General features: G+C 41.7%; 2 protein-coding genes across 10 annotated transcripts in view; both read left to right on the top strand.

Annotated features, from left to right (window-relative positions):
- The window catches only part of gle1 (GLE1 RNA export mediator), a 62,516-nt gene extending 54,593 nt beyond the window's left edge, over positions 1 to 7,923 (top strand). The window contains exon 16 of the mRNA XM_080211983.1: positions 5,098 to 7,923. Coding sequence (XP_080068109.1) covers positions 5,098 to 5,166 — 69 coding nt within the window. The 3' untranslated portion in view covers positions 5,167 to 7,923. The remainder of the gene's footprint in view (positions 1 to 5,097) is intronic.
- A 14,788-nt stretch (positions 7,924 to 22,711) lies between these two features.
- The window catches only part of sptan1 (spectrin alpha, non-erythrocytic 1), a 110,935-nt gene continuing 107,308 nt past the window's right edge, over positions 22,712 to 26,338 (top strand). For 5 of the 9 annotated variants that reach the window (XM_080212393.1, XM_080212388.1, XM_080212391.1 and 2 more), the window contains exons 1-2: positions 22,738 to 22,817; positions 25,713 to 25,753. In XM_080212393.1, the coding sequence (XP_080068519.1) occupies positions 25,724 to 25,753 (30 nt within the window). In that variant the 5' untranslated portion in view covers positions 22,738 to 22,817; positions 25,713 to 25,723. Of the gene's footprint in view, positions 22,827 to 25,712; positions 25,754 to 26,338 lie in introns of all 9 variants that reach the window. The other 4 variants (XM_080212390.1, XM_080212389.1, XM_080212385.1 and 1 more) reach the window with 3 other exon arrangements.

The following is a 26,338-nucleotide window of genomic DNA, read 5'->3' as shown; positions in this document are numbered from 1 at the left end:
TTGATGTGTGATTTACAGGCAGCCGAAAGCATGGCTGCCAATGGTGGAGCAGTTACAGTCTGTGTTGGAGATGGGAACTTGCAAACCTTGTCCTGCTGTAAGCAACTTGACTCCAGTCTGGCACCAAGCAGTTAATGCGGGACTGATAATAAATAACAAATTTCACACCCTAAGAATTTTTACATTTTGAAGTGAGCTGGCAGCTATTTATGGGTCAGAGATAAACCTGTCCAGTAAAGAAAGTCTTGCATTTATATAGCGCCCTTCATGACAGCCAGTCATCTGAAAGCGCATTAGAGTCAATGAAATATTTTTGAAGTGTAATTACCATACTAATGTAGGAAACATGGCAGCCATTTTGAGCAAGCTGCCACAAACAACAGTGTAATGGCCAGCTAATCTGGTTTTGTGATGTTAATTGGTGGGTGAGTATTAGCCAGGATACTGAGGAGAACTGCCCTGCTACTGTTCAGAAAGCTTTACAAGATCTTTTATGTCTACCAAAGGGCAGGCAGGATATTGAAAAGAATAGAGTAGAATCCCTCCAGTACAGGAGCCCTGCACCGTCAATAATCCCGGTTGAAAATTTCATAGAATCATAGAGTCTGCAGTGCTGAAGGAGGCCATTCGGCCTATCAAATATCCACCAACCACAACCCTACCCAGGCCCCATCCCCATGACACCACGTACTTATTCTTGCCAATCCTCCTGACACTAAGGGGCAATTTAGCATCGCCGATCCACCTCACCCGCATGTCTTTGGCCTGTGGGAAGAAACCGGAGCCCCCAGAGGAAAACCACGCAACCACGGGGGGAATGTGCAAACTCCACACAGACAGTGACCCAAGCCAGGAATCAAATCCAGGTTCCTGGCGCTGTGAGGCAGTTGTGCTAACCACCATGCCATCCTCTTTCACCTGAAAAGCAGCACTCCTGACAGTGCAGTGCTCCCTCAGTACCGCAATAGAGCATGAGCCTTGACTTTTAATTTCAACACCTGAAATGGGGCTTGAACCCAATAGGCAAGAGCCATGACTGACGGCGTCCAATTGAATCAGACCTTCACTCATTTCAATTGAAGCAGGCTCTCTTATCCCTGTAAGAAGCCTCACAACACCAGATCCCATACTCCTTTTCATATTCGGCCAATGGAGTTCAGGTTGATGCCATTTTTGAGTATATAAATTTCAAAACAATTTTTGCATTCTGCAAAGTCTATAAGCTCTCATCTCTGGGGCAACCCAGAAATGCTACGCTGTGGGACAACCCAGAAATGCGGTAAGAACTAGGAGCAGGAGTAGGCCATCTGGCCCTCGAGCCTCTTCCGCCATTCATTAAGATCATGGCTGATCTTTTTGTGGACTCAGCTCCACTTACCCACCGGCTCACCATAAATCCTTAATTCGTTTACTAATCAAAAATTTATCTATCCTTTGCCTTAAAAACATTCAATAAGGTAGTCTCAACTGCTTCACTGGACTGGGAATTCCACAGATTCACAACCCTTTTGTGTGAAGAAGTTCCTCCTCAACTCAGTCCTGAATCTGCTTCCCCTTATTTTGAGGCTATGCCCCTAGTCATAGTTTCACCCGCCAGTGGAAACAACTTCCCTGCTTCTATCTTATCTATTCCCTTCGTAATCTTATATGTTTCTATAAGATCTTCCCTCATTCTTCTGAATTTCAATGAGAATAGCCCCAGTCTACTCAGTCTCTCCTCACAAGCCAACTCCCTGAACTCCAGAATCAACCTAGTGAATCTCCTCTGCACACCCTCCAGTGCCAGTACATCCTTTCTCAAGTAAAGAGACCAAAACTGTACACAGTACTCCAGGTGTGGTCTCATCACCACTTTATACAGCTGCAACATAACCTTGCTGTTTTTAAACTCCATCCCTCTAGCAATGAAGGACAAAATTCCATTTTCCTTCTAAATTACCTGCTGTACCTGCAAACCAACTCCTTGAGATTCCTGCACAAGGACACCCAGGTCCCTCTGCACAGCAGCATGCTGCAATTTTTTACCATTTAAATAATAGTCCTTTTTTTTTGCTGTTCCTACCAAAATGGATGACCTCCCATTTATCAACATTGTACTCCATTTGCCAGACCCTCACCCACTCACTTAGACTATCTGTATCCCTTTGCAGACTTTCAGCGTCTTCTGCACACTTTGCTCTGACACCCATCTCAAGTGTCATCTGCGAATTTTGACACACTACACTTGCGGTACTCTGGCACAAGCCAGCAGTGCGGTACTCTGGGCACAAGCCCTAAGCTTGAACAGTTCTCTTAAGAAAGTGACTCTCCGTTATATAGCTTCAAATCCACTATTTTACATTAAGAATTACAAGATCTGTTTCTGGGAGGACAGTGAGACTTGGATACTTTTAACAAGTTTGTTTGATGAGAGTGGTCTGATTTCATGTGTGGTTTGTGGGATGAAGGAAGGCCTCCTGCTACAAATTCTGTCCTTAAGTATTCTGCGTTCATTTCCATATTATTGTCTGCAATTTTTGCCCTCCAGCACAAGCAATACTATATTGGAATGAAATGCATTCTGTGCAGTGCCCATAATATCTACTTGCACGGTTTAGTGCCAAATTTTTGTTAGCTCTCCTGAGAAGCACCTGGGATGTTTTACAAAAATTAAGGCACCATGTAAATGCAAGATGTTGACTGATCCTTTCAATCCCTGATGTGTATAAAATTTTTGCCCCGTATAAATAATCTCCTTGTCTCAGTCCCCCTTACACTTGTGTGTGTTTCCCCTCAGCCTGGAACATCTTGAGACTTACAACGCAGCCTTTCCTGTCTTGATTTCTAAGATTATAGCATAGTACAGCATAGGAGGCCATTTGGCCCATTGTGTTTCTGCTGACTCCTTGAAAGCTATCTCAATTAGTCCCACTGATTTTATAAATCAGTGGTTAGGTCCCTGTGGACTATTGGGTCCAAATCTCCGTAGGTGCGGAGATCAGATTTCGTTTTTGTGTAGTGACTTGTTATGCAGTGCCAGAAGGGACAGTAGAAGTCAATACAATAATTGCTTCCAAAAGGGAAAAAGAAATCAAGGTCCAAGGGGAAAGAACAGACCATAAAACCATAGGACAGAGGAGCAGAATTAGGCTACTCGGCCCATCAAGTCTGCTCTACCGTTCGATCATGGCTGATATTTTTCTCATCCTCATTCTCCTGCCTTTTGCGCACAATCCCTGATCCCCTTATTAATCAAGAACCTATCTATCTCTGTCCTAAAGACAGTCAATGACCTGGCCTCCACAGCCTTCTGTGGCAAAGAGTCCCACAGATTCACCACTTTCTGGCTGAAGAAATTCCCCCTCATCTCTGTTTTAAAGGATCGTCCCTTGGGCCTGAGGTTGTGCCGTCTGGTTCTAGTTTTTCCTACTAGTGGAAACATCCCCTCCATGTCCATTCTGTCCAGGCCTTGCAGTATCCTGCAAGTTTCAATAAGATCCCCTCCCCAAGGCAGGGAGAGTCATTAGGGCAGCTCTTTCAAAAAGCCAACATAGGCACAATGGACTGAATGGCTTCCTGCAATGCTGAGGTATTCTAATTGCATCTCAAGTGCTGCAAAATTTTACTTAAATTTATTTCAGCATTGCTACTCCCTTTATAATAATGCTAACCTTGATTTTTATTTTTTGTATTTTTGCTTGGGGCATTTTCCTTGTATTGATGCTATTATTTTGTAACTCAAGTTTTGGAAGTAAAAAAATTATTTATGCTGCAGGTATTCGTGGTATATTCCTGTCTTGAATTACCCATCTTGGTTCTACTGTCGGATAGGGGCCTTCACAGTTAGGAAGGGGTTTGATAAGGGAGGCCTAGGGAATGTGTTTCCACTTGTGGGAGAATCTGAATCTAAATGAAAGATAATCACAAATAAATCCATTCAGGAATTTAGGAGTGGTGAGAAGTTGATTTGATTTATTATTGTCACACATTAGTTAACAGTGAAAAGTATTGTTTCTTGCGCACTATACAGACAGAGCATACCATTCATAGAGAAGGAAAGGAGGGAGTGCAGAATGTTGTGTTACAGTCATAGCTAGGGTGTAGAAAAAGATCAACTTAATGCGAGGTAGGTCCATTCAAAAGTCTGACAGCAGTGGGGAAGAAGCTGTCTGTTGGTACGTGACCTCGGACGACTTTTGAAAGAGAGAATATCCGGGGTGCATGGGGTCCTTAATGATGCTGGCTGCTTTGCCGAGGCAGCAGGAAGTATAGACAGCGTCAATGGAGTGGGGGACTAGTTTGTGTGATGGATTGGACTACATTCATGATTTTTTGTAGTTCCTTGTGGTCTTGGGCAGAGCAGGAGCCATACCAAGCTGTAATACAACCAGAAAGAATGTGGAACTCATTAGCACAAGGGCCAGTTGAAGCGAGTAGCTTGGATACATTTAGATAATATGATAAACATGACAGTGAAAGGAAGAGAAGGATATGATTAGAGATCTAAAGAGCTTCCTGTGGAGCAAGTGTACTCGTGTGGACCAGTTGGGCCAAATGCTACTTTCTCTACTATAAAATGCTGTGTTTCAGTTTTCTTTATTTCCTAAGCTAAACATTTCAGAGTTAAAGATGCTCTTTTTCTTATCTTTGGCCATTAGCAGATATTTCCCAGCTGCTTTTGTTAAAAACAGGCAGTTCTTTCCATTGGAATAAAGATTGTGGGAAAATCATCAAAAGCATTTGCCCATCTTCCGGTGACCTGTAACACAGATGTGCTGCTTATCAGCAGCTCCTGGCTAAAGAGCAGTGAGAACAATAGATATAGTTCTTGGAGCTCAAGGGATATGGGGGGAAGGGGAGATCAGGATATTGAATTTGATGATCAGCCACAATCCAAATGAATGGTGGAGCAAGTTTGAAGGGCCAAATGGCCTACTTTTGCTGCTAGTTTCTATGAGATTTTAAGGTGGAGATAGGAGTAAATAAAAACCAAAATTTCAACCAAGAGAAAAGGACCGTTGGATAGACTTAGTATAATTTTATAGCTGCTTGGCTTGGATGTGCAAAAAAATTAGTGCCTTTCCTTTTAAATTAATTTCTGCTTTCTTCCTGTTTCAGAAATGCTTGAAGCAAAAAGATATTCCCCTTCCGAAGGGTTATCTGCATCCTGCATTCTGGAGATCGTGAATAAGCCAAAGAATTACATTAAAAAGCCATGGAAATCAGAGCTGCTCAAGTCAAAATCACTTTTTTAAATTAATTTTATAGTAATATTAAAAGTAACATCAACTTAAGTGGGAATGTTGGACTCATTGGACCGTTTTACCTCATTTCATTATTTGGCTATTCTATACTTTAGGCTTTGCACTCTGTCCTTAGGGCTGATGATGTTTTGTGCAGTGTTAAGATAGTTGTGTAATTCTCTGAACCATAAAAAATGACTGGCAGGGTATTTGGGATGCTGTGTATCAGAATTGACCTGTCTCATTTTGATTATTGACTGTTCTTTGTTTAGATATTATAATGCAATATGGAACTGACCTTGTGACGATCATGACATGAAGCCGTCCACTTTAATTATAAATTACATCCATTGCAGTGAAAACTAAGGACCAGTCAGAGTAGCTGTGTTGTACATAGTTTATCAATTTGGAGGAAACCTTGTGTGGAGGTGTACGTTTAAACTTTGTGAAGAGATAATGGCATCTTGCATATGTCCTTCTATTGCACATTAATATTCTCATTAATGGACCTCTGTGATCTCCAAAATAATTTACTATTTTTAATGAAGGGTCTGTTTCATTTTCTTGCTTTTTATTTTGAAGGCATGACTTGATTTTGAAGTATTGTTATTCCATTGCTAAGCAATATGAATAGATGGGAGGAGCGCCTGAGAATCTGTTCCCATTTTCCATTAGTAGCAACCCCTCGTAAGGAGGAGAATCTGGAGTGTAGACCAGCCTTTTGATGTTCCCATGCCCTTCTCCACTGAGGAACCCCTCCCCCACCGTCTTAAGACGAGGGAAAGTGCCACCTCAAATAATAGAGCTGAAAATGGAAGTATGGTTGCTGTGCCTCTTCCCTGGTGTAACATGGGGCAACAGTTCACATCTCACTGGGCCCTTTACACAAGATTTACATGGAGGAACGTTCACCTGGCCCAATGTTCTGCTGGTTATGCTCCAAGTGGGCCTTCTCCTATTCTATTTCCTTCTAACCCAGTCAACATATCTATTTGTTCCTTTCTCCCGCGCGCAAACTGAAGACACTTGGCGTCACCTTTATTAGAAATCACTGCCCAAACTGAACTTCTCAATTACTTAACATTTCTAGCAAAGAAATGTCTAGTTGACCGTAAAATAAAAGCAAAATTCTGTGGATGCTGGAATCTGAAGCAAAAGCAGGGAATGCTAGAAAAACTCACCTGTCAGGAGAGAAATCCTCTTCAAATCTCTGAAGAAGAGTCATAGAGACTCAATATTAACTCTGTTTTCCCTCCCTACAGATGCTGCCAGACTCTGAGTTTTTCCAGCATTGTGTTCTTGTGTCTATTTGGCCCATGCCAGCAACTATGCATCACAAAAACTTCCTCCCACTCTAATCCAATCACCTTATCTTTCTATCCCTTTTCTCATTCACATTTATTTAGCTTCCCCCTTAAATGCATCCAATCATTCGTCTCAACCACTTCCTGTGGTAGCGAGTTCAATGCTCTTGCCTCACTCTAGGTAAATTTTCATGATTGATTTGTGACAATCTTCTGTTCGTAACCCCTGATTCTGACTTTGTCCACGAGTGAAAATACTTTTTCTACGCACACCCTATCAAACCTCTCTAAGTTTGAAGACCTTGAACAGGTCACCTGTCAGCCTTTCTCTCTCCTGGAGAAAATGTGATTGAATATATTTTTATCTAAAACAAAATTGAAAATTTTAGGTATCACATTTTATTTTTTTAGTTTTTTTTAAATAGAGATTAATTAGATTTACAGAAGCCGAAGGTAGGTATGGGACGTGAGTCTGATGAATTGCTGTATATGTAACCAAAAAATATTTATTTTTGTGACAAAATTCTCAAACTAAATAGAATTCTATTTGTAAACAGTTGCTGAAAAGGCAATTGACCAAGTTATAAGAAGTGTTTATTTTGAAGTATTGAACTTGATTACTGTGGGGTGGGAAAGGTCAGCCTGTTCAAAAAGGGATAATAGGCTGAACTGACCCAGCACTAGAAAATCCGATGGAGTTATTGCTGACTTTGGGCAACACAGTGACAGAGACTTGCCCGTGTAGGCCAATTCTCTATTAAGATTACTGGAGTGGTGGCATAAAGCAGGGAGGGAACAAGTTGAGTTATTGGCTGAACCTCACGGATATAATCCCAAAGACCTCAGGAGAGAAAGTGATGAGAAATCCAGCAGAAATTTATGAATGTTTGCTTCCCAGGCATGCGTAGTCTCAGCTTGCTGTGAAAAGAGCACCATTTGAAGTGTTTTTCTGTGAAGAAAGTTTGTTTCTGCTGAATTCATGTAAACGTCCTTAAATTTATGGGGTGATCCTTTTTAAAGAGCTGTTGGCTGTGCACATCTTTATCGACTACTCAAATGCGCCATGAATTCATTCTAAGGTAGTGGACTTTACCTTTCAGTGTGTCAGCCTTCCCCAGTACAGCAGACCAGGAAAGGCCATTGCAACTTCAATGTATGTTCAATCCCTGGATTCCCCGAGGTCAGGGATGGCACTCTGCAAATGATCTCTGGCTTACTGGGCTAGGGACAAGAGGTTTCCAGCCAAACACTACTTGGGGATAGCTATAAAGTACGTGTCAATATATGAATTGCTTTGTTAATTGCCCGTGGAAGTTTATGTGACCACCTTCATTTAATCATGTACAGAGTTCAGTATTGTATTTACTGAATTACAATAAACCATTTCTTTTAATGTATTTGGTTCCAAGATGTTTAAAATCTGTTACTTTACGCGGAATGAAACATTTGGCATCGTATACTACATATATATATATATATATATATATATAGCAAGGGGGATAGAAGATAAAAGTAGGCAGGTCTTGCTGCAACTGTACAGGGTACTGGTGAGGCCGCAGCTGGAGTACTGTGTGCAGTTTTGGTCTCCGCACTTGCGGAAGGATATATTGGCCTTGGAGGGAGTGCAGAGGAGGTTCACTAGGCTGATACTGGAGATGAGGGGGTTGGACTATGAAGAGAGACTAAATAGACTGGGTCTGTACTCGTTGGAGTTTAGAAGGCTGAGGGGGGATCTTATAGAGACGTATAAGATAATGAAGGGGATGGATAGGGTAGAGGTAGAGAGATTCTTCCCGCTTAGAAAGGATAGCAGGACTAGAGGGCACAGCCTCAAGATAAGGGGGGTGCAGTTTAGAATGGAGTTGAGGAGGAACTTCTTCATTGAAAGGGTGGTGAATCTCTGGAATTCTCTGCCCGTTGAAGTGGTGGAGGCTACCTCGCTAAATATATTTAAGTCACAGGTAGATAGGTTTCTGATAGGGGAATTAAGGGTTATGGGGAGAAAGTGGGAAAGTGGAACTGATCCACTTCAGATCAGCCATGATCTTATTGAATGGTGGGGTAGGCTCAAAGGGCTAGATGGCCTACTCCTGCTCCTATTTCTTATGTTCTTATGTATAATGTATATGCTCTGTTTTCCTTTACACCATGGAATTTACTGGTTATGGCCCTGCAATGTTGAAGTCTGGAACAAACAGTTGGAATTAAAACCTTAACCTTTAATAAAAAGCAGGTTGCTTATCAATGATTCAGAAGTTAATATTCCATTGCAAAATTTCTGGTATGTTTGATGCCAATTCCCCTGATTACTTGCCCATTGTACATTAAGTAGCCAGGCTATAGGAGTTTGTTTCTAGGTTCAATTCTTCATCTTTGCAAAGTTACCTGATCTGAGCTAGAGAGGCATGAGCCCTATTACCCTCCCTCTGTCACCCTCCTAAAATATTGTGTGTTTGAACAATTGGGTTAAGGTATTTGTTAATGGAGGAAACATTTCTAGTTTATGATTTGATTTTATTACTGTCACAAGTATTAACAAATAATGAAAAGTATTTTTCTTGCACACTATACAGACAAAACATACCATTCACAGAGAAGGGAATGAGAAAGTGCAGAATGTTGTGTTGCAGTCATAGAATGAGAGTAAAAGATTGAATTAGAAGGTATACTGGGCACAGCTTGCAAGAAGTCGCCTTGCTTCAGCGCCAACTTGAGATAAAGTGTTATGAATAAATATATTTCTACAGAAATTAATAGCAGAAGTGCATTCTTGGAATACAACTTGCATCTGTATTGCATCTTTCACAACCTCTGAATTCCCAAAAGTACTGCCAGCAAAGTACTTTTGCAGCAACCAATTTGCATGCTCCCACAAATAGCAGTGTGATAATGACGAGATAATTGAAGTAGCAACCACTGGAATTTTTATGTCCAAGTTTGAGGAAAGATGGGGCCCTGATTTGATGTCCTATGCAAAAGGTGGCACTTGACTGTGTGGCACTTCATCAGCAATTCATTGTAGCATTGACCAAGATTTTATGCACCAGTCCCTGGAACCCATGACCATCTGACTTGAAAAGTAAAAGTTTATCTATTAGTCACAGGTAGGGTTTACATTAGCATTGCAATGAAGTTACTGTGAAATTCCCCTAAGTTGCCACACTCCAGCACCTGTTTGGGTCAATGCACCTAACCAGTATGTCTTTCGGACTGGAAGGAAACCGGAGCACCCAGAGGAAACCCATGCAGACACAGGGAGAATGTGCAAACTCCACACACAGTTACCCAAGTTGGGAATTGAACTTGAGTCCCTGGTGCTGAGAGGCAGCAGTGCTATCCACTGTGCCACCCCAAGAGTCAAGACTGCTACAGCTGACATCAGTGCCCCACTTTGGTTATGCATGAGTGCTGGAGAAATTCCATTAGCAATGCCTCTGCTGCATCCTCTGGATTCGATGGGAAGACCATCAAATGTTCTTGAAGACAGCTCTACAAGTAGTCAGGCAAAACTGCAAAATCAGTTTCAATGAACTGTGTCTGGAAACCAAAAAGGTGATCCCCACCCCTCCACCAGGTCTTGTTTTCTCAAATGGCCAACATTCCAAAGACACACAAGCTCTCCTTGAAATGTGGAGGTTATTATTCCAAATGTTGGTCTCAAAGGGATGTGGAAGCAGATTCAACTGTAACTTTAAAAAGGAAATTGCTAAATATTCAACGGGAAAATTTGCATAGCTATGGGGAAAGAGCCAAAGTAAAATTTATTTTAGTCGCAAGTAAGGCTTACATCAACACTGCAATGAAGTCACTGTGAAATTGCCCTAGTCGTCACACTCCGGCACCTGTTTGGGGCAATGCACCTAACCAGCACACCTTTTAGAATGTAGGAGGAAACCGGAACACCCAGATTAAATCCATGCAGACATGGGGAGAACATGCAGACTCCACACACAGTGACCCAAACCAGGAATTGAACCCGGGTCCCTGGCACTGTGAACCACTGTGCTACCATGCCACCAGGGAATGGGATCAATGGGATAGCTCTTTCAAAGAGCCAGAACACACAATGGGCATAAAAGGCAATCTTGTGCAGTATGATTCTAGGATGAGATGTTCTTTGTAGCTATCCTAGATTGTTCTTTCAGTAATGGCTACAATAATTCTGTAAATTTTGCTCTTTTTCTTTTTCTAATCTGTCTCGCGATGATGGCAAAGCTCAGATCACCATCAATAGAAGGTTTGCACCACTTTGCTCTGTTCCATGTCATTTACATTTGTGCTCAAAACTGAAATTATTCATCTTTTCCAGATTCGAGATATTTTTGAAGATGATAATGTGGCATCGTTGTGTCTGAACGCACGATTGCAAGAGCTTGCATCCTTGCATGTGAGTAAATCACTAGGTCAGGATGAAATGTACTCCAGGCTTATAAAATAAGCTAGGGGGCAATAGCAGGAGATCTGACCAGCATTTTCCAATCCTCACCGGAGAGGTTGCAGTGCTGGAGAATTGAAGGACTGCTCACCTTGTAACTTTGTTTAAAAGGGGAGCAAGGGATAGACTGAATAATTGCAGGGTTCTGTGTGACCTCGGTCGTGGGCAAATTATCAATTCCGAGAGACAGGATGAACTATCACTTAGAAAGGCAAAGATTAATATATCCATAGTGACGGTGCAGACAGAGGCCATTCAGAACATTGTGCCTGTGCCAACCAAAAAAAGAGATCCCATTTTCCAGCATCTGATCCATAGCCATGTAGGTTACAGCACTTTGCAGCTTACAGAAGTTCAAATTCAGATTCATGCACCTTTTAAATGAATTGAACATTCCTTAAACACCTTCGTTAAGAGAGGCTCGTGTCTGACTAAGTTGATGGAAGTTTTTGAGTAGGTAACAAAATGAACTGATGAGGGTAGTGCAGTTGAAGTGGTCTGCATGCATTTTAGCAAAGCTTTTGATGGGATCCCACATGGCAGATTGGTTTTAAAAAAAACGCATGGGATCTAGGGGAATGTAGCTACCTAGATCCAACATTGGCTTAATGGTAAGAAGCACAGGCTAATTATTGAAAAGTTTCACAACTGGAAGCTTGTTTACAGTTCTGCAGGGCTTTTTGAGGTATAAACAATTTGGACTTGAATGCAAGGGGCATTATCAAGAAGTTTACAGATTATGCAAAAATTGGCCCACATGGTTGATGGCGTGGAGGATAGACTACAGGAAGATAGCAATGGACTGGTCAGGTGGGCAAAAAGGTGTCAAATGGAATTCAACCCGGAGAAATGTGAGGTGATGCATTTGGGAAGGCCAAATAAGATTACCCAATAAATGGCAGAATACTGAGCAGTGTAGAGGAAGTTTGAGACCTTGGAGTGAATGTCTACAGATCTCTAAAAGCAGCTGTACAAGTCGATAAGGTAGTTAACAACACACATGAAGTTATTCCTTTTATTAGCCGGGGTATGAAATATAAGAGCATGGAGGTTATCCTGGAATTGTATAAATATTAGTTAGGCCACAACTTGACTATTGCATGCAGTTCAATTCACCTCATTACAGAAAGGGTGTAATTTGACCAGAGAGGGTACAGAGGTGATTGACAAGGGTGTTGCCAGGACTGGAAAATGTAGCTAAGAAGAAAGGTTTGGATAGGCTGAATTCTCCTTGGAACAGAGGAGGCTGAGGAGAGATTTGATTGAGATATACAAGATTGTGGGGCCTGGTCATAGAAACTAAAGCAGGAGTAGGCCATTTGGCCATTCAAATCTACTCTGCCATTCATTTTGATCAAGACTTATCATCGAGTTCCTGTCCCTTGACAGAATGGATGTGAAGGGTCTACTTACTGCAGCAGAGAGATCAGTGACTTGGCATAGGTTTTAAAGTGATTGGTAGGAAGATTAGAAGATAAATTGTCTTTCCCCCAGCAGGTAGGAGCCTAGAACTCTCTGCCTGAAAGGTTCTATAATTCTGTATACAATTCTGCCTATTTAACTTTGTAATATAGGTGCTTTGTTATTCAGTGTGGAAGATGTAAAATTTGCTTTCTCAAGAAGCAAATAGCTAAGGGAAAGCTAGATCCAACAGGGAGCAAGGAATAGAAATGTGATAACCCCCAGAACTTGCATGGGGAATCACTGACCTCTCTGTATGACCCATTGAATATTAGCTCCCTGGAGATTGGTAATTAACTCACCAGTTAGGGCTCATATACTGAGCCCTGTATAAAGCAGGTACCCGAGGGGTCCATTTTTGCATTCTCCCATTTGAGACCTGTGCATTCACTACAGGCTTGTAGTTTTGATTTACTTTATTTTGTGCAATAAAGCATTATTCCTTTATAGCTAACTTTGAGTTATTATAAGAAAAACATGCTGATAGGTTTACTCCAAGAGGGATAGGAGGTGGAGGCTTGATTGACGCATAAACAACAGCCTAGACCTGGCAGCCATGTCTCCAGCTGCTTTGACACGAAGCTCTGGAATTTTCTCTCTAAACTCTTCTGTTTCTGCCTTTTTCAAGACACTTATAACTTGCTTTTACCAAGGGTTTTGTGTCAGATGTCCGAATATCACCTTATGTAGCTCATGTCAACTCTTATTAGGCAATGCTCCTCTGAAGCATTAGGTGTGTTTAACCACAGTAGTTTTCTTTTGCCGAATAATATGTTTCTGTGCTTTAAAATTCTACACGTTGCTCCATTGCTGGGTCTTTATAGCTTGTCCTAACAGTAACAGACATGGGCCTGAATGGAATAAACCAGCAAGTAAGTTCACGTATGTTTTTATTTTGTTCTTTTATGGGACATGGGCATCGTTGGCTGGGCCTGCATTTATTGCCCATTCCTAGTTGCCCTTGTTCAGAGGGCAACTGATTACAGTTGAGAGTCAGCCACATTGCTGTTGCTCTGGAGTCACATGTAGACCAGACTGGGTAAGGGTGGCAGATTTCCTACCCTAAAGGACATTAGTGAACCAGATGGGTTTTTCCAACAATCAACAATGGTTTCATCAGTAGGTTCTTAATTCCAGATATTTTTTATTGAAATCAAATTCCACCATCAGCTGTGGGTGGGATTTGAACCAGGGTCACCAGAAGATTAGCTGAGTTTCTGGATTAATAGCCTGGCAATAATACCACAGGCGATTGCCTCCTGTGTATGCTGAAACAAATGTAGGCAATGATGCAGCACTACCTACACTGTTGTGATGTAAGTGTGAATTCTCCCTTCTCAGCAATCTAATCTTGAAAAGGGGGAAGTGCATCTAAATTCTATTCTGGCAGGGAGCTGCAAGCAAGTTACTGCTGAGGGCAAACAAAGGTAAAAGGGGGGGAGAAAAAGGTTACAGCATATTTTTATTAATTTTTTAAATTCAGCATTGCTACAGTATGACTACTCTGAGCGCACTCCAACTGATCTATAGAAAGTTTATTTATTTATCAGTCACAAGGAAGGCTTACATTAACCCTGCGATGATGTTACTGTAAAATTCCTCTAGCCGGCATACTTTGGCACCTGTTCGGCTTGATGCACCTAACCAGACCCTGGGAGGAAACCAGAGCACCCAGAGGAAACGCACGCAGGGAGAAAGTGCAAATTCCACACAGGCAATGACCCAAGGTGGGAATCAAACGTGGGTCCCTGGCACTGAGGCAGCAGTGCTCACCACCGTGCTGCCCATTTGAAGATTTAAAGATACTCATTTGAAGATGCAAAATTTGCTTTGTATATAGTTTAACTCCTGAACCAGCCATGAAAGGTGAAATGCAGACTAACGGACCTTGTGAGTATAAAAAGGAAGTGGGCGAGGGTAGGAATAACGGATGCTCATTCTGAAAACACAAGTAGCTGACTGGGAGACAGGGAAACTGAAGTGGGGGCATGGGGAATAAGAAAAGCACACATTAAATCCCAAAATTTTTTTTGCTCTCATAGAAAAGCATGAGTCTCTATCAAAAGCTGCACAAAATGAATTTGATCTGTTCTGTCCCAACCCCAGCACAAAAGTGCTGAATAAATCCTTGAACTATTGCCAAATGAGTGATTAGAATGTAAGCTGCATTTCCCAAAGAGGGTTGCTAGGTGGAGCAGAGAAATTGTGGCCTCTGCAGCTATTTGGTGCAGTGTGCACAATCCACAGGGGAGGATGATTATGTTTGGGAGTAAATTCTTCAAACACTCTGCTCCACTAAAAGGGAAAGTATTCTTGACTGGTCACTTATCTGTGCGTTACATATTCAGAAACGCCTCATCAGCTATCACTTGTTATTCTACTTTAAAGTTTATTTATTGGTGTCACAAGTAGGTTTACATTAACACTGCAGTAAGTTAATGTGAAAATCTCCACGTCGCCACACTCCAGCAGCTGTTCGGGTACACTGAGGGAGAATTTAGCACGGCCAATACACCTAACCAGCACGTCTTTCGGACTGAGAGAGGAAACCAGAGCACCCGGGGAAAACCTACACAGACACAGGGAGAACATGCAAACTCCACACAAACAGTGACCCAAGCCAGGAATTGAACCCAGGTCCCTGGCACTGTGAGGCAGTACACTAACCACTGTGCCATTGTAAAGGCAGCCTAGAGTAACAGTTTAAAGTAACAAGCAGCTGAAAATAATTTTGATCTAGACATATAGTGAAGTCCTTTTGTTGTTTCTCCCCGAGTTGATCTGTTGGGTTGACAAGGTGTGATATTGAATTGGCTTGATCTTGTCTTCCTGTAAAGTTCCCTGTGACTTTGTCTATGTCAAAGGTGCTATATTAAATGTAAGTTGTCCAGTCACATATGAACATCGTTCATCCAAACACTAGCTATGTAAACACTGTGGTTACAAGAGCAGAGCAGAAACCAGGAATTCTGTGGAAGGAAACTGACTATTAAAGGGTGCAAGTCAGGAGTGTGATGGAGTACACTCCACTTGCCTAGATGAGTGCAGTTTTCAAGAAGCTTGATACCATCCAGGACAAAGCAGCCTGCTTGATTGGCACCCAATCAACCACCTTTAAACATTCATTCTCTGCCACCAATGCACAGTGGCAGCAGTATGTACCATATGCAAAAGATGCACTACAACAGCTCATTAAGGCTGCTTTGACAGCATCTTCCAGATTGGATTAGAATAAAGACAGCAGATGCGTAGGGATAACATCAGCAATTCCTCCTCCAAGGCACACAATGACCCAATTTGGAAATATATTGTTGCTGGGTCAAAATCTTGGAACTTCCTTCCTAACAGCACTTTGGGTGCACCTACAGTACATGGGTTGCAGCAGTTCAAGAAGGTGGCTTACCATCACCTCCTTAAAGGCAATGGGTGATAAATGTTGGCTTAGCCAGCAATACGCACATCGCATAAAGGAATAAAAAAGCCATTCCAGGGAAGGTAATGAACAGAAAACGAGAGTAGAAATCTTGGCTGACTTGTCCACCTCTTTCAATTAAAGTTGAAATGAGTTGTAATTTGCTGAATGTCACATCTGTCAGAATCAGTTATTTTCAGCAATCAAAAGTGGGACCTTCCTGATCAACATAGATTGGTTGCACAGTGGGTACAGCATTAACCATTCAGGGAGCTATACTTTCCCCACAGAAGGAACATAAAGCAACGCTAAAAAGCTTAATCTGGAGCAGTGAGAAGCAACTTGGGTGAGTGGATCATATGAATGACTGTACTTTGTCTCACTTTGGAGAGTCACCATGACTCCCATGAACCTGGGGTGTTAGCCAATATTTATTCCTCAAATGGGGAAGTGATGGCCTGGTGGTATTATCACTAGACTATTAATCCAGAAACTCAATTAATGTTCTGGGGACCTGGGTTCAAATCCTGCCATGGCAGATGGTGGAATTTGAATTCAATAAAAATATCTGGAATTAAGAACCTACCGATGATCATGAAACCATTATTGATTGTCGGAAAAACCCTTCTTGTTCACTAACATCCTTTAGGAAAGGAAATCTGCCGTCCTCACCCAGTCTGGCCTACATGTAACTCCAGAGCCACAGCAATGTTGTTGACTCTCATCTGGCCTCAGGCAACTTAGGATGAGCAATTAATGTGGTGCAGCTAGTGATGCCCATGTCTCATAAATGAATAAAATCAAATCAGAATTACTGCCTTTTGTATGAGATCCTACACTGAAATTCTGCTGATGGTAAGATTTTAATAATTCTATTTGCATCTAAGGTCTGTAACATCTATGAATTTTATTCTTTAACCAGCTTTTAAATTGTTTGGTCTGAATTTCTGTTACTGAGACAATGGACAGTTAAGGCAGTTGAAATTCTTTACAAGAATGTCTGTTTGTGAGAAACAGACATTCAATTGTTTGATGACTTTTAAGTTCTTGAGCTCTTGAGTTGGAGCAACAGTACGCTGTCTTAATTGCCCACAATACAATTAGGTATTTTTTAAAATCAGTTTGAAAGAATGACCAAAATAGTTGGTCCTTAGAATGATACTTTATCTCTAAACAAAACTCATGTGTTGATTAAATGATTATTTATATTTGTAGGGAAGCACATCTGGTTTAGAAAGAAACTTCTCAATCTTTTCTGACATTATGGTATGAAGTGTTATTGACAAAAGGATGTGAATTTTTTGTGACTGCTCTGCATCTAGATGAAATTGTTTGTTTGTGATTGAATGTAAACTCTGAGGGACCCAAGGAAGGAAGAGGTAAAGCTATATCTCAGTCAGTGACCCATGAAGCGGGGTTGTAGAGGTGGGATGACATAAGATGATGGGGTGAATTTGGACAATTTCCAAATAAGGGAGGAGGACTGATGCGACGCTTGGCACAGTGTTACCATGGCTTAACATAAGAACATAAGAAATAGGAGCAGGAGTAGGCCATCTAGCCCTTTGAGCCTGCCCCGCCATTCAATAAGATCATGGCTGATCTGTCGTGGCTCAGTTCCACATTCCCGCCCTCTCCCCATAACCCTTAATCCCCTCTCATCAAAAACCCATCAACCCGCGTCTTAAAAATATTTAGCGAGGTAGCCTCCACCACTTCAACGGGCAGAGATTCACCACCCTTTGAGTGAAGAAGTTCCTCCTCAACTCCGTTCTAAACCGCCCCCCCTTAATCTTGAGGCTGTGCCCCCTAGTCCTACTATCCTTTCTGAGCGGGAAGAGTCTCTCCGCCTCTATCCTATCCATCCCATTCATCATCTTATATGTCTCAATGAGATCTCCCCTCATTCTTCTAAACTCTAACGAGTACAAGCCTAGTTTATTCAGCCTCTCCTCATAGCTCAACCCCCTCAACTTTGGCATCAGCCTAGTAAACCTCCTCTGCACTCCCTCCAAGGCCAAAATATCCTTGCGTAAGTACAGCGCCCAAAACTGCACACAGTGCTCCAGCTGCGGCCTCACCAATGCCCTATACAGCCGCAGCAAGACCTCCCTACTTTTATATTCAATCCCCCTTGCTATGAAGGCCAGCATCCCATTAGCCTTCCTGACCACCTGCTGCACCTGCAAGCTGGGTTTTTGTGACTCATGCACAAGGACCCCGAGGTCCCTCTGCACCGTTGCCTGCTGCAGTTTTTCCCCACGTAAGTAATAATCCTTCCTACCATTCTTCCTACCAAAGTGGACCACCTCGCACTTGCCAACATTAAATCCCATTTGCCATTTCCTGGCCCATTCGCCCAGCCTATCTAGATCCTTCTGTAGGCTCTCCACACCCTCCGCACAATTTGCCGTTCCACCAATCTTGGTGTCATCGCAAATTTCGACACCCTACACTCGGTTCCCTCCTCCAGATCATCTATATAAATGGTAAATAGCTGAGGCCCCAGCACCGACCCCTGGGGCACTCCACTAGTCACCATCCGCCAATCCGAATAGCACCCATTGACCCCCACTCTCTGCCTCCTATTTGACAACCAATCCTCTATCCACGCTAACACCCTACCCCCAACTCCATGTCCCCTGACCTTCTGCAATAACCTCCTGTGAGGTACCTTGTCAAACGCCTTCTGAAAATCAAGAAAGACCACATCCACCGGCTCTCCTCTATCCACCGCCCTAGACACATCCTCATAGAACTCCAGTAAATTTGTCAGACACGACTTCCCTTTAACGAAACCGTGCTGCGTCTGCTCTACCAAGCAATTCCTCTCAAGATGCCTCGCTATTTCCTCCTTGATGACGGATTCTAACATCTGGGATAGAACTCTTCTGGACATAATTCAACATCACTTCAATGACAGAAGGACCTCGCCTGCCCTAGCGATGCTGAAGAACTCCTAAAGTTAAAGTTTATTAGTCACAAGTAAGGCTTACAATAACTCTGCAATGAGATTACTGTGAAATTCCTCTAGTCGCCAAAGTCGGATGCCTGTTTGGGTTAGTGCACCTAGCCAGCATGTCTTTCAGAATGTGGGAGGAAACCAGAGCACCTGGAGGAAACACAGACACAGGAAGAATGTACAAACTCCACACAGACAATAATCCAAGCTGGAAATCAAATCCAGGTCCCTGGCACTGTGAAGCAGTGTCGATGGTAGTTATGGAGATGCTGGCATTGGACTGGGGTAAACACAGTAAGAAGTCTCACAGCACCAGGTTAAAGTTCTACAGGTTTATTTGGTAGCAAAAGCCACTAGCTTTTGGAGCGCTGCCCTTTCATCAGGTGAGTGGGAGTTCTATTCAAACTCAATTTACAAAATAATGGTTGGAATGCGAGTCTTTACAGAGATGTCTTAAAGATACAGACATGTGAGTGGAAAGAGTGTTAAGCACAGGTTAAAGAGATGTGTATTATCTCCAGACAGGACAGTTAGTGAGATTTTGCAAGCCCAGGCAAGTCATGGAGATTAAAGATAATATGACATGAACCCAAGATCCCAGTTGAGGCCATCATCATGTGTGCGGAACTTGGCTATCAGTCTCTACTCAGCGACTCTGCGCTGTTGTGTGTCGTGAAGGCCGCCTTGGAAAACGCTTACCCGAAGATCAGAGGCTGAACGCCTGTGACCACTAAAGTGTTCCCCAACAGGAAGAGAGCACTCTTGCCTGGTGATTGTTGAGTTGTGTTCATTCATCCCTACGACAATGGATGAATGAACACTGCTCGACAATCACCAGGCAAGAGTGTTCTCTTTTTGTTGAGGAACACTTCAGCATCACGGGCATTCGGCCTCTGATCTTTGGGTAAGTGTTCTCCAAGGCAGCCTTCACGATACACGACAACTCAGAGTCGCTGAGCAGAGACTGATAGCCAAGTTCCGCACACATGAGGATGGCCTCAAACGGGATCTTGGGTTCACGTCGCACTATCTGTAACCCCCACGACTTGCCTGGGCTTGCAAAATCTCACTAATTGTCCTGTCTGGAGACAATACACATCTCTTTAACCTGTGCTTAATGGTCTCTCCACTCACATTGTCTGTACGTTTAAGACTTGATTACCTTAAAGACTCGCATTCCAACCATTATTTTGTAAATTGAGTTTGTGTCTTTATATGCCCTGTTTGTGAATAGAACTCCCACTTATCTGACAAAGGGGCAGTGCTCTGAAAGCTAGTGGCTTTTGCTACCAAATAAACCTGTAGAACTTTAACTTGTGTTGTGAAACTTCTTACTGTGGAGTAGCACAGTAGTGCTGACTAACCACTGTGCTACCGTGCTGCCAGATAGGATCTTGAGAGGTGAGAAGCTTCTACACATTGCTCGTGTTAAGAATATGTAAAATCTTTCTTAATATATTCCACTTAATTCATAAATTCTAATCATTTGTACCTTGTAGTTCAGGCAACTTTTTGATTTGATTTGATTTATTATTGTCCCGGGTGCATGGATTCTTAATTATGCTGGCTGCTTTTTCGAGGCAGCAGGAACTATAGACAGTCCCAGTAGGTGGGAGGCTGGTTTGAGCGGTGTACTGGACTACATTCATGACCTTTTGTAGTTTCTTGTGGTCTTGGGCAGAGCAGGAGCCATACCAAGCTATGATACAACCAGAAAGGATGCTTTCTATGATGCATCTGTAAAAGTTGGTGAGAGTCGTAGCCAAATTTCCTTAGTTTTCTGAGGAACTGAGGACCCTAATGTAGGAAATTAAGAATTCGGATGTTAGAGTTTTTAATTAGCACGGTTTTACATCTCAAAACACTGCAATTTTACACTTTCTGCTCAGGCGGGATCAAAGATGTCATGGCACTACTTTAAAGAAGACCAGGTATCCTTGATGTCATTTTCAATATTTATTACATTTGGAAGAGTGACTAATTGTGTTTGCCTTATGGTCAGAACAAAATGTTACATCAGCATCACCATCAGCCAACTCAAGAGTTGGAAAACCAAAATTGCAATTTTCTACAAAACGGCAGAGTTGCCCTCGGGATTCCTCTGTTCACTATAATTATTATCAGGAAAAAGCCTTGCCTGTACACAATCACATATTGAAAATATTATCACTATGTGTGACATGTGTTACAGCAAACTATCTCAATAGATTTAACAAGGTGTTAGTGAGACCAGCTTTACCATACTTACGCATTCTGTTGGCCTTTTGGAAACTGAATGAGGTAGAGGAGCAAAGAGATCTAGAAATACTGGGGAATAAATATTTATCATAATGATCATGGAATCAATGAACAATTACAACCCAGAGAAAGGCCATTTGGCTTGTTGCTTATGTACCAGCCCTTTGTAAGAGCAAACTTTGAAAGGACACCATTTAACTCAACAATACAGGTTAGCTGAAATAGGTTATCCGGTCATTTTGTTTCTGTTGGTGCAGACTCGATGGACTTAACGGCCTCCTTCTGCACCGTGTAATTCTGACTTGAACTGTGCCCAAATTGGTTGCTGCATTCCCTACATTACAATAGTGACTGTGCCTCAAAATTGGCTGTAAACCACTTTGGGATGTATTGTGGTCAAGGACATAAGAAGGAGAAGCAGTAAACATATGGCCCCTCAAACCTGGTCCCCATTTCCCTTGTTTCCCTGAGGGACCAAGGATCTGCCTTTCCAAACCCTGAGTATACTCAACAATAGGGATGTTCACAGCCTTCTGGCCTGGACAACTCCAAAGATTCATAATGTTTGAATGAGGAAGTTTTTCTCAGTCCTAAACAATCTATTGTCCTGAGACTGTGTTCCCATGTTCTAGATTTCTCAGCCAGGGGAAACTACTTCTCAGTGTTGATGCTGTCAAGTCCCTTCAGAATCTTGTATGTTTTGCTGATTCCCTTTCATTCTTCTAAGCTTGAAGGGGTGCTATGCTTTGCATCTCTTCACAGGACAACCTTTCATTACCTTTGTCATGTTGTCACTGGGTCAGTATCCTGGACTTTCCAACCAAATACCTTGTAGGAGTGCCATGCCCTCAGTTTAAGGAAACTTTCCACCACCATTTTCTTGGGCAATAAATATGACCTTGCCTAAGTCCTTCACATCGCTTAGAATCAAAGAATCTCTACAGTACAGAGACACAATTTCTCTGCCATTGAGACTGCAGCAACGCTCTGACAGAGTATTTTACCCAGGCCTTCTCCACCCTGCCCTACACTCTAACCCTACACATTCACCATTTTTAGTCTATTTAACCTACAGATCTTGGAATACAAATGGACAATTTAGCATAGCCAAACTACCTAACTTAAACATCTTTGGAGTTGTAGGTCTTGGGAGAAGAAGCAGGCCATTCAGCCCTTCAAGCCTGCTCTTGGCAGATCTGGTTGTGCTATCAGCTCTACTTGAACACATGGGTGGCACAGTGGTTAGCACTGCTGCCTCACAGTCCAGGGATCCGGGTTTGATTCCGGCATGGGTCACTGTCTGTGCAGAGTCTGCACATTCTTCCTGTGTCTGCGTGGGTTCACTCCAAGTGCTCCAGTTTCCTCCCACAGTCCGAAAGACATGCTGTTTAGGTACGTTGGACATGCTAAATGCTCCCTCACTGTACCCGCACAGGTGCCTGAATGTGGCGACTAGGGGATTTTCAAAGTAACTTGTGACATTTAATAAAATCAGAATCCCTACAGTGCAGAAGGAGGCCATTCGGCCCATTGAGTCTGCATCGACCGCAATCCCCACCCGGCTCGAGTGCCGGAAATTGCCGAGGATGGTGTCGCGGCTCCAATGCCGGAAATTGCCGAGGATGGTGTCGCGGCTCCAATGCCGGAAATTGCCGAAGCTGCTCGCGTCTCTTCGTTTCCTTGCTGCAGAGCGGTGACATCACCGTGGCGGTCGGTAAAAAAGGCCGGAGCGAGCCCGGAGCGCGAGAGTCTGCAGCGATTAGCGAGCCGCCAACAATTCTCGGTACGTGAGGTCTGGAAAATATATTTAATATCCCGATCAATTTTCAAAACAAAAATCAGGAAGTAATTCATTGGTAGCTGGCTGCATCTTTCATTCAAACAATTTATTTTAACTTGGGTTTTATTTTATTTGTGGATTTTTTTTTGTTACAATAACAAAGAAACTGTGAGGTAAAATGTTTAGCGACATGGCTATAAATGTTTGTGTTTTTGACGGGTATGGTGAAAGGGTTTCAGTTGTGGTCGATTTTGTTTTCGGGCGTTGACGCCCGTCTGCAGAGAGCGGAGGAATTTTAATGTATGTATTTGCACTGTAATTGTACTGTATATCTCATTCTTGTAAAAGTTCTCTTCAAAATAGCTATCAAAAGGTAAAACGTTGATTTTATTTTCTTTTGCATTTTTTCTATTTTGCTATGTGCGCACTCGGACTCAGGTAGTACCTTTTTTTTTAACAGCGAAGATGTCAGATATGGCTTTTTCGAGGTTATTTTTGGTGTTTTTCACCACAATGAAAATGGCTGCGGGGGGAGGGTTTCCTACGGCTGTGACCGCAACAAGGTCAGAGAAAATGATGAACTGGAGAGAAAATTATGTATATTATTCATTTTGTGAGGAATCAGTCCAGAGGCAGGTAGGGCTTGGGCGAGAGCATTTGCAGGTCCCTGTAATTCTGCATTGGTTCAGCATTGGATTTCACCCTTCAGGCAAAGGGGAAAAATTCAAAAATAGGTTGATTAAATCAGGGCAGGTTGAGCGGATGGGGAGAGTGCAAATCTTGTCAGCAACAAGCAGACTCAGAAAATTGTCTGGGGAATCGGGGGGGGGTGGGGGGGATGAAAAAGCTGTACTAAAATCGCTAACTGAGGGATATGTACCTGTATAACCTCCTCATCCAAAACAAATGAGAATTTTTTTTTGGTGGGGGAATTTGCAGATGATATTTGAAGATGGTTTATTGAGAATGACGTTAAGGCAATTTTAAGACCCATTCATTATTATTCCATTAGAGATATTGGGGTAACTTGCAGAACATGGTTATTTCTTTCTCCACGAGTCTTGAGTTCTTGAGTCTAATGTTAAAGAAGGAAAGCCATAGATGAAGAGCAAAAGGCTGGGTGGGGCTGTATAATGATGAATTTCTGCACAAATGGTATTCATGACTTGTGTTAAATAAATGATCTTTGGCCTGTACTGTGCTGTACTATTCTGTGTTCTTTGATTTGATTGCTATAGAGCTTTTTTTTATGTTTAGCTCAATATTTTATTTGACAGGCACAAGTATTAAGTGTTGTCCTGGTCATGCATTGTTTCAAGAGAAGTGAATTATTTTCTATTGTTATTATAATTTATTACAATTTCTTTTGGTGCGCTTTAAGATATGTTGACATTTATTTGTTCTCCTGGATTTTTGCTGATTTTAAGCAAGTTGTCATTAGTCTTTATGCCCAGTCTATTTGTGGACCTGTACAACTAATTAGACGTTCTGTGGTGTAATTGGGCCTGAATATTATGAATCTTGTAATGCAATCATAGGGCACTGTGAAGTATAAGGACTTCAGTATTTCTATGAACTGCTGATGTGCAACCTAATGTGTAATATTGACTCATCCTAAAAGGATCATAAGTGGATGGATCAATCTGATTAGGTTTGGGAGAGTTAGAAAATGAGAATGTAAAGAAAACTAGAGTTGAAACTGGTTTGTTAAATTCAGTCATCATTTCAAGTGAATTTGCTTTATTAATGAACATGGAGCATATTGGGGAAATAAAGTACAAGTTTTCTATTTTTTTTAAAAAGTCAATTGCTTTCTTGGGTTGTTGATGTTGCTTGTTAAAAGACTTTTTTAAAAAAAACTTATCTCAGATATGTAGGGAGGAGAATATTTTATAGCCTGGGTGATGATGATTGCAGATTGTAAATGGTGGAAAGTCCAAATGGCAATATGCTAAGAATGTCACTAGGCAGTCATAAGATTTCACGTTTTTAAGCTATGCATCATGATACGCATTTAAACATAAAAGCTAATCTAAAAATCAATTGGTGTACAGATTATTAAATATGTATTGGTAGACTTGTTTCAGAATGAATGTCCTCCATATCTGAATTTGTTTTTTAACTTTTATTTGAAACAATATACCAATGGAATGGAGGTCATAATCGACATGAAACATTAACCGTTTCTCTCCACAGATGCTGCCTAAACTGCTGAGTACTTAAAGTATTTACAGTTTTCATTGCAGATGTTCGGTATCTGCAGTATTTTGCTTTTATGTTGTGATGTGGGACAAAGTGGTTTTAAAGCTGTTCTATTGGAGGGAATGCTTTGTCTGAAGCCTTTTTAAATAAGACTATCTTTTTTAGCTCTAAGATTTGCTGAAGACTTTTAAAGAAATGGCAGAGAATAAATTAATTGGAAGCTAGAAGGGAATTTTGCAGTGAATGTGTTTCGTGTACTGCGTCATTGAAAATTATGCAGTGCACAATCAAGGTCAGGGTGGGGTTAGTTTTTAGTTTAGCTCTGGTGTTGGAAACAATTTGAATACCTTTTCTTTAGTTCATGAAAGCATGCAAATAGGATTTTTAGTACTAAATCAACCAAAACATTTTTAATGAACGTACTTTTACTGTAAATACAGATTTCACTAAACGGATTACATGAGAGGAATCCAAACTGAATATATCTGCATTTCCAATAATAAATGGGATGTATCTTTAAACATTAGTCACAATTTGAGGAGGGAAGACATTGTATTTTAATGCTGAAATTCAGAGAATAGTTCAGCAATGTGAAATTTAGGCAACTTTATTGTTGCATGATTTGATTTTTCTGTAGGACTTGGTTTGTGTGAATTACTTTGCAATTATTTAGTATTCTTTATATTTATCAAACAGCTCTGTTCAACATGTCGTCATTCCGCAAAACCAAACTGCAGGTATTGTGTTTGTGTGAAACGTGTGGAGTGTAGCTGCCTGCATTGCAACATATAATACATATCAATAAGTAACAGGAATGTGATTCATTTGGAGTGTAATATGGATGGTGCATGATAGCATGCTTTATAACGACTGGTTTTCTGGAGAGGTGATTTAACATAGTTGACCTCCAGTAATTTGGAAGCACACTTTGGTCTTCATTTGCACTTTGAACTTTCATTCTGACTGCCTTTCCTTAACTAGTTACTATTTATGCCAGATAAATCCTCCATTGGAATTCAGTCACCCTTGAGCATTGGCAGCTGACTAGTATATTTTTTAAAAAGGTCAGTTTCCATGTAATGGCAATGTGTAGGATTTCTTGCTTGTAATAAAATTAAACTGTACAAAAAGGTTGCACTGATGTTCAAAAGGCTTATCCATCAATGAGTTCAATTTTCTTTGTTCTAGAGTTTCAATTTGTGGATAGTATTATCAAAGTTCCAATCGAGGACAAATTAAATAATCTTTTTGATGGAAGCAAGGGATATGGGAGGAAGAGGGGGATAAGGATGTTGAGTTTGATGATCAGCCATGATCAAGAT

Source organism: Carcharhinus amblyrhynchos, chromosome 25, assembly GCF_965287045.1.
Source record: "Carcharhinus amblyrhynchos chromosome 25, sCarAmb.v2.hapA, whole genome shotgun sequence".
Lineage (NCBI taxonomy): Eukaryota > Metazoa > Chordata > Chondrichthyes > Carcharhiniformes > Carcharhinidae > Carcharhinus > Carcharhinus amblyrhynchos.
The sequence above is the reverse complement of the archived record's forward strand: the minus strand, read 5'-3'. Positions and strand labels throughout refer to the sequence as shown.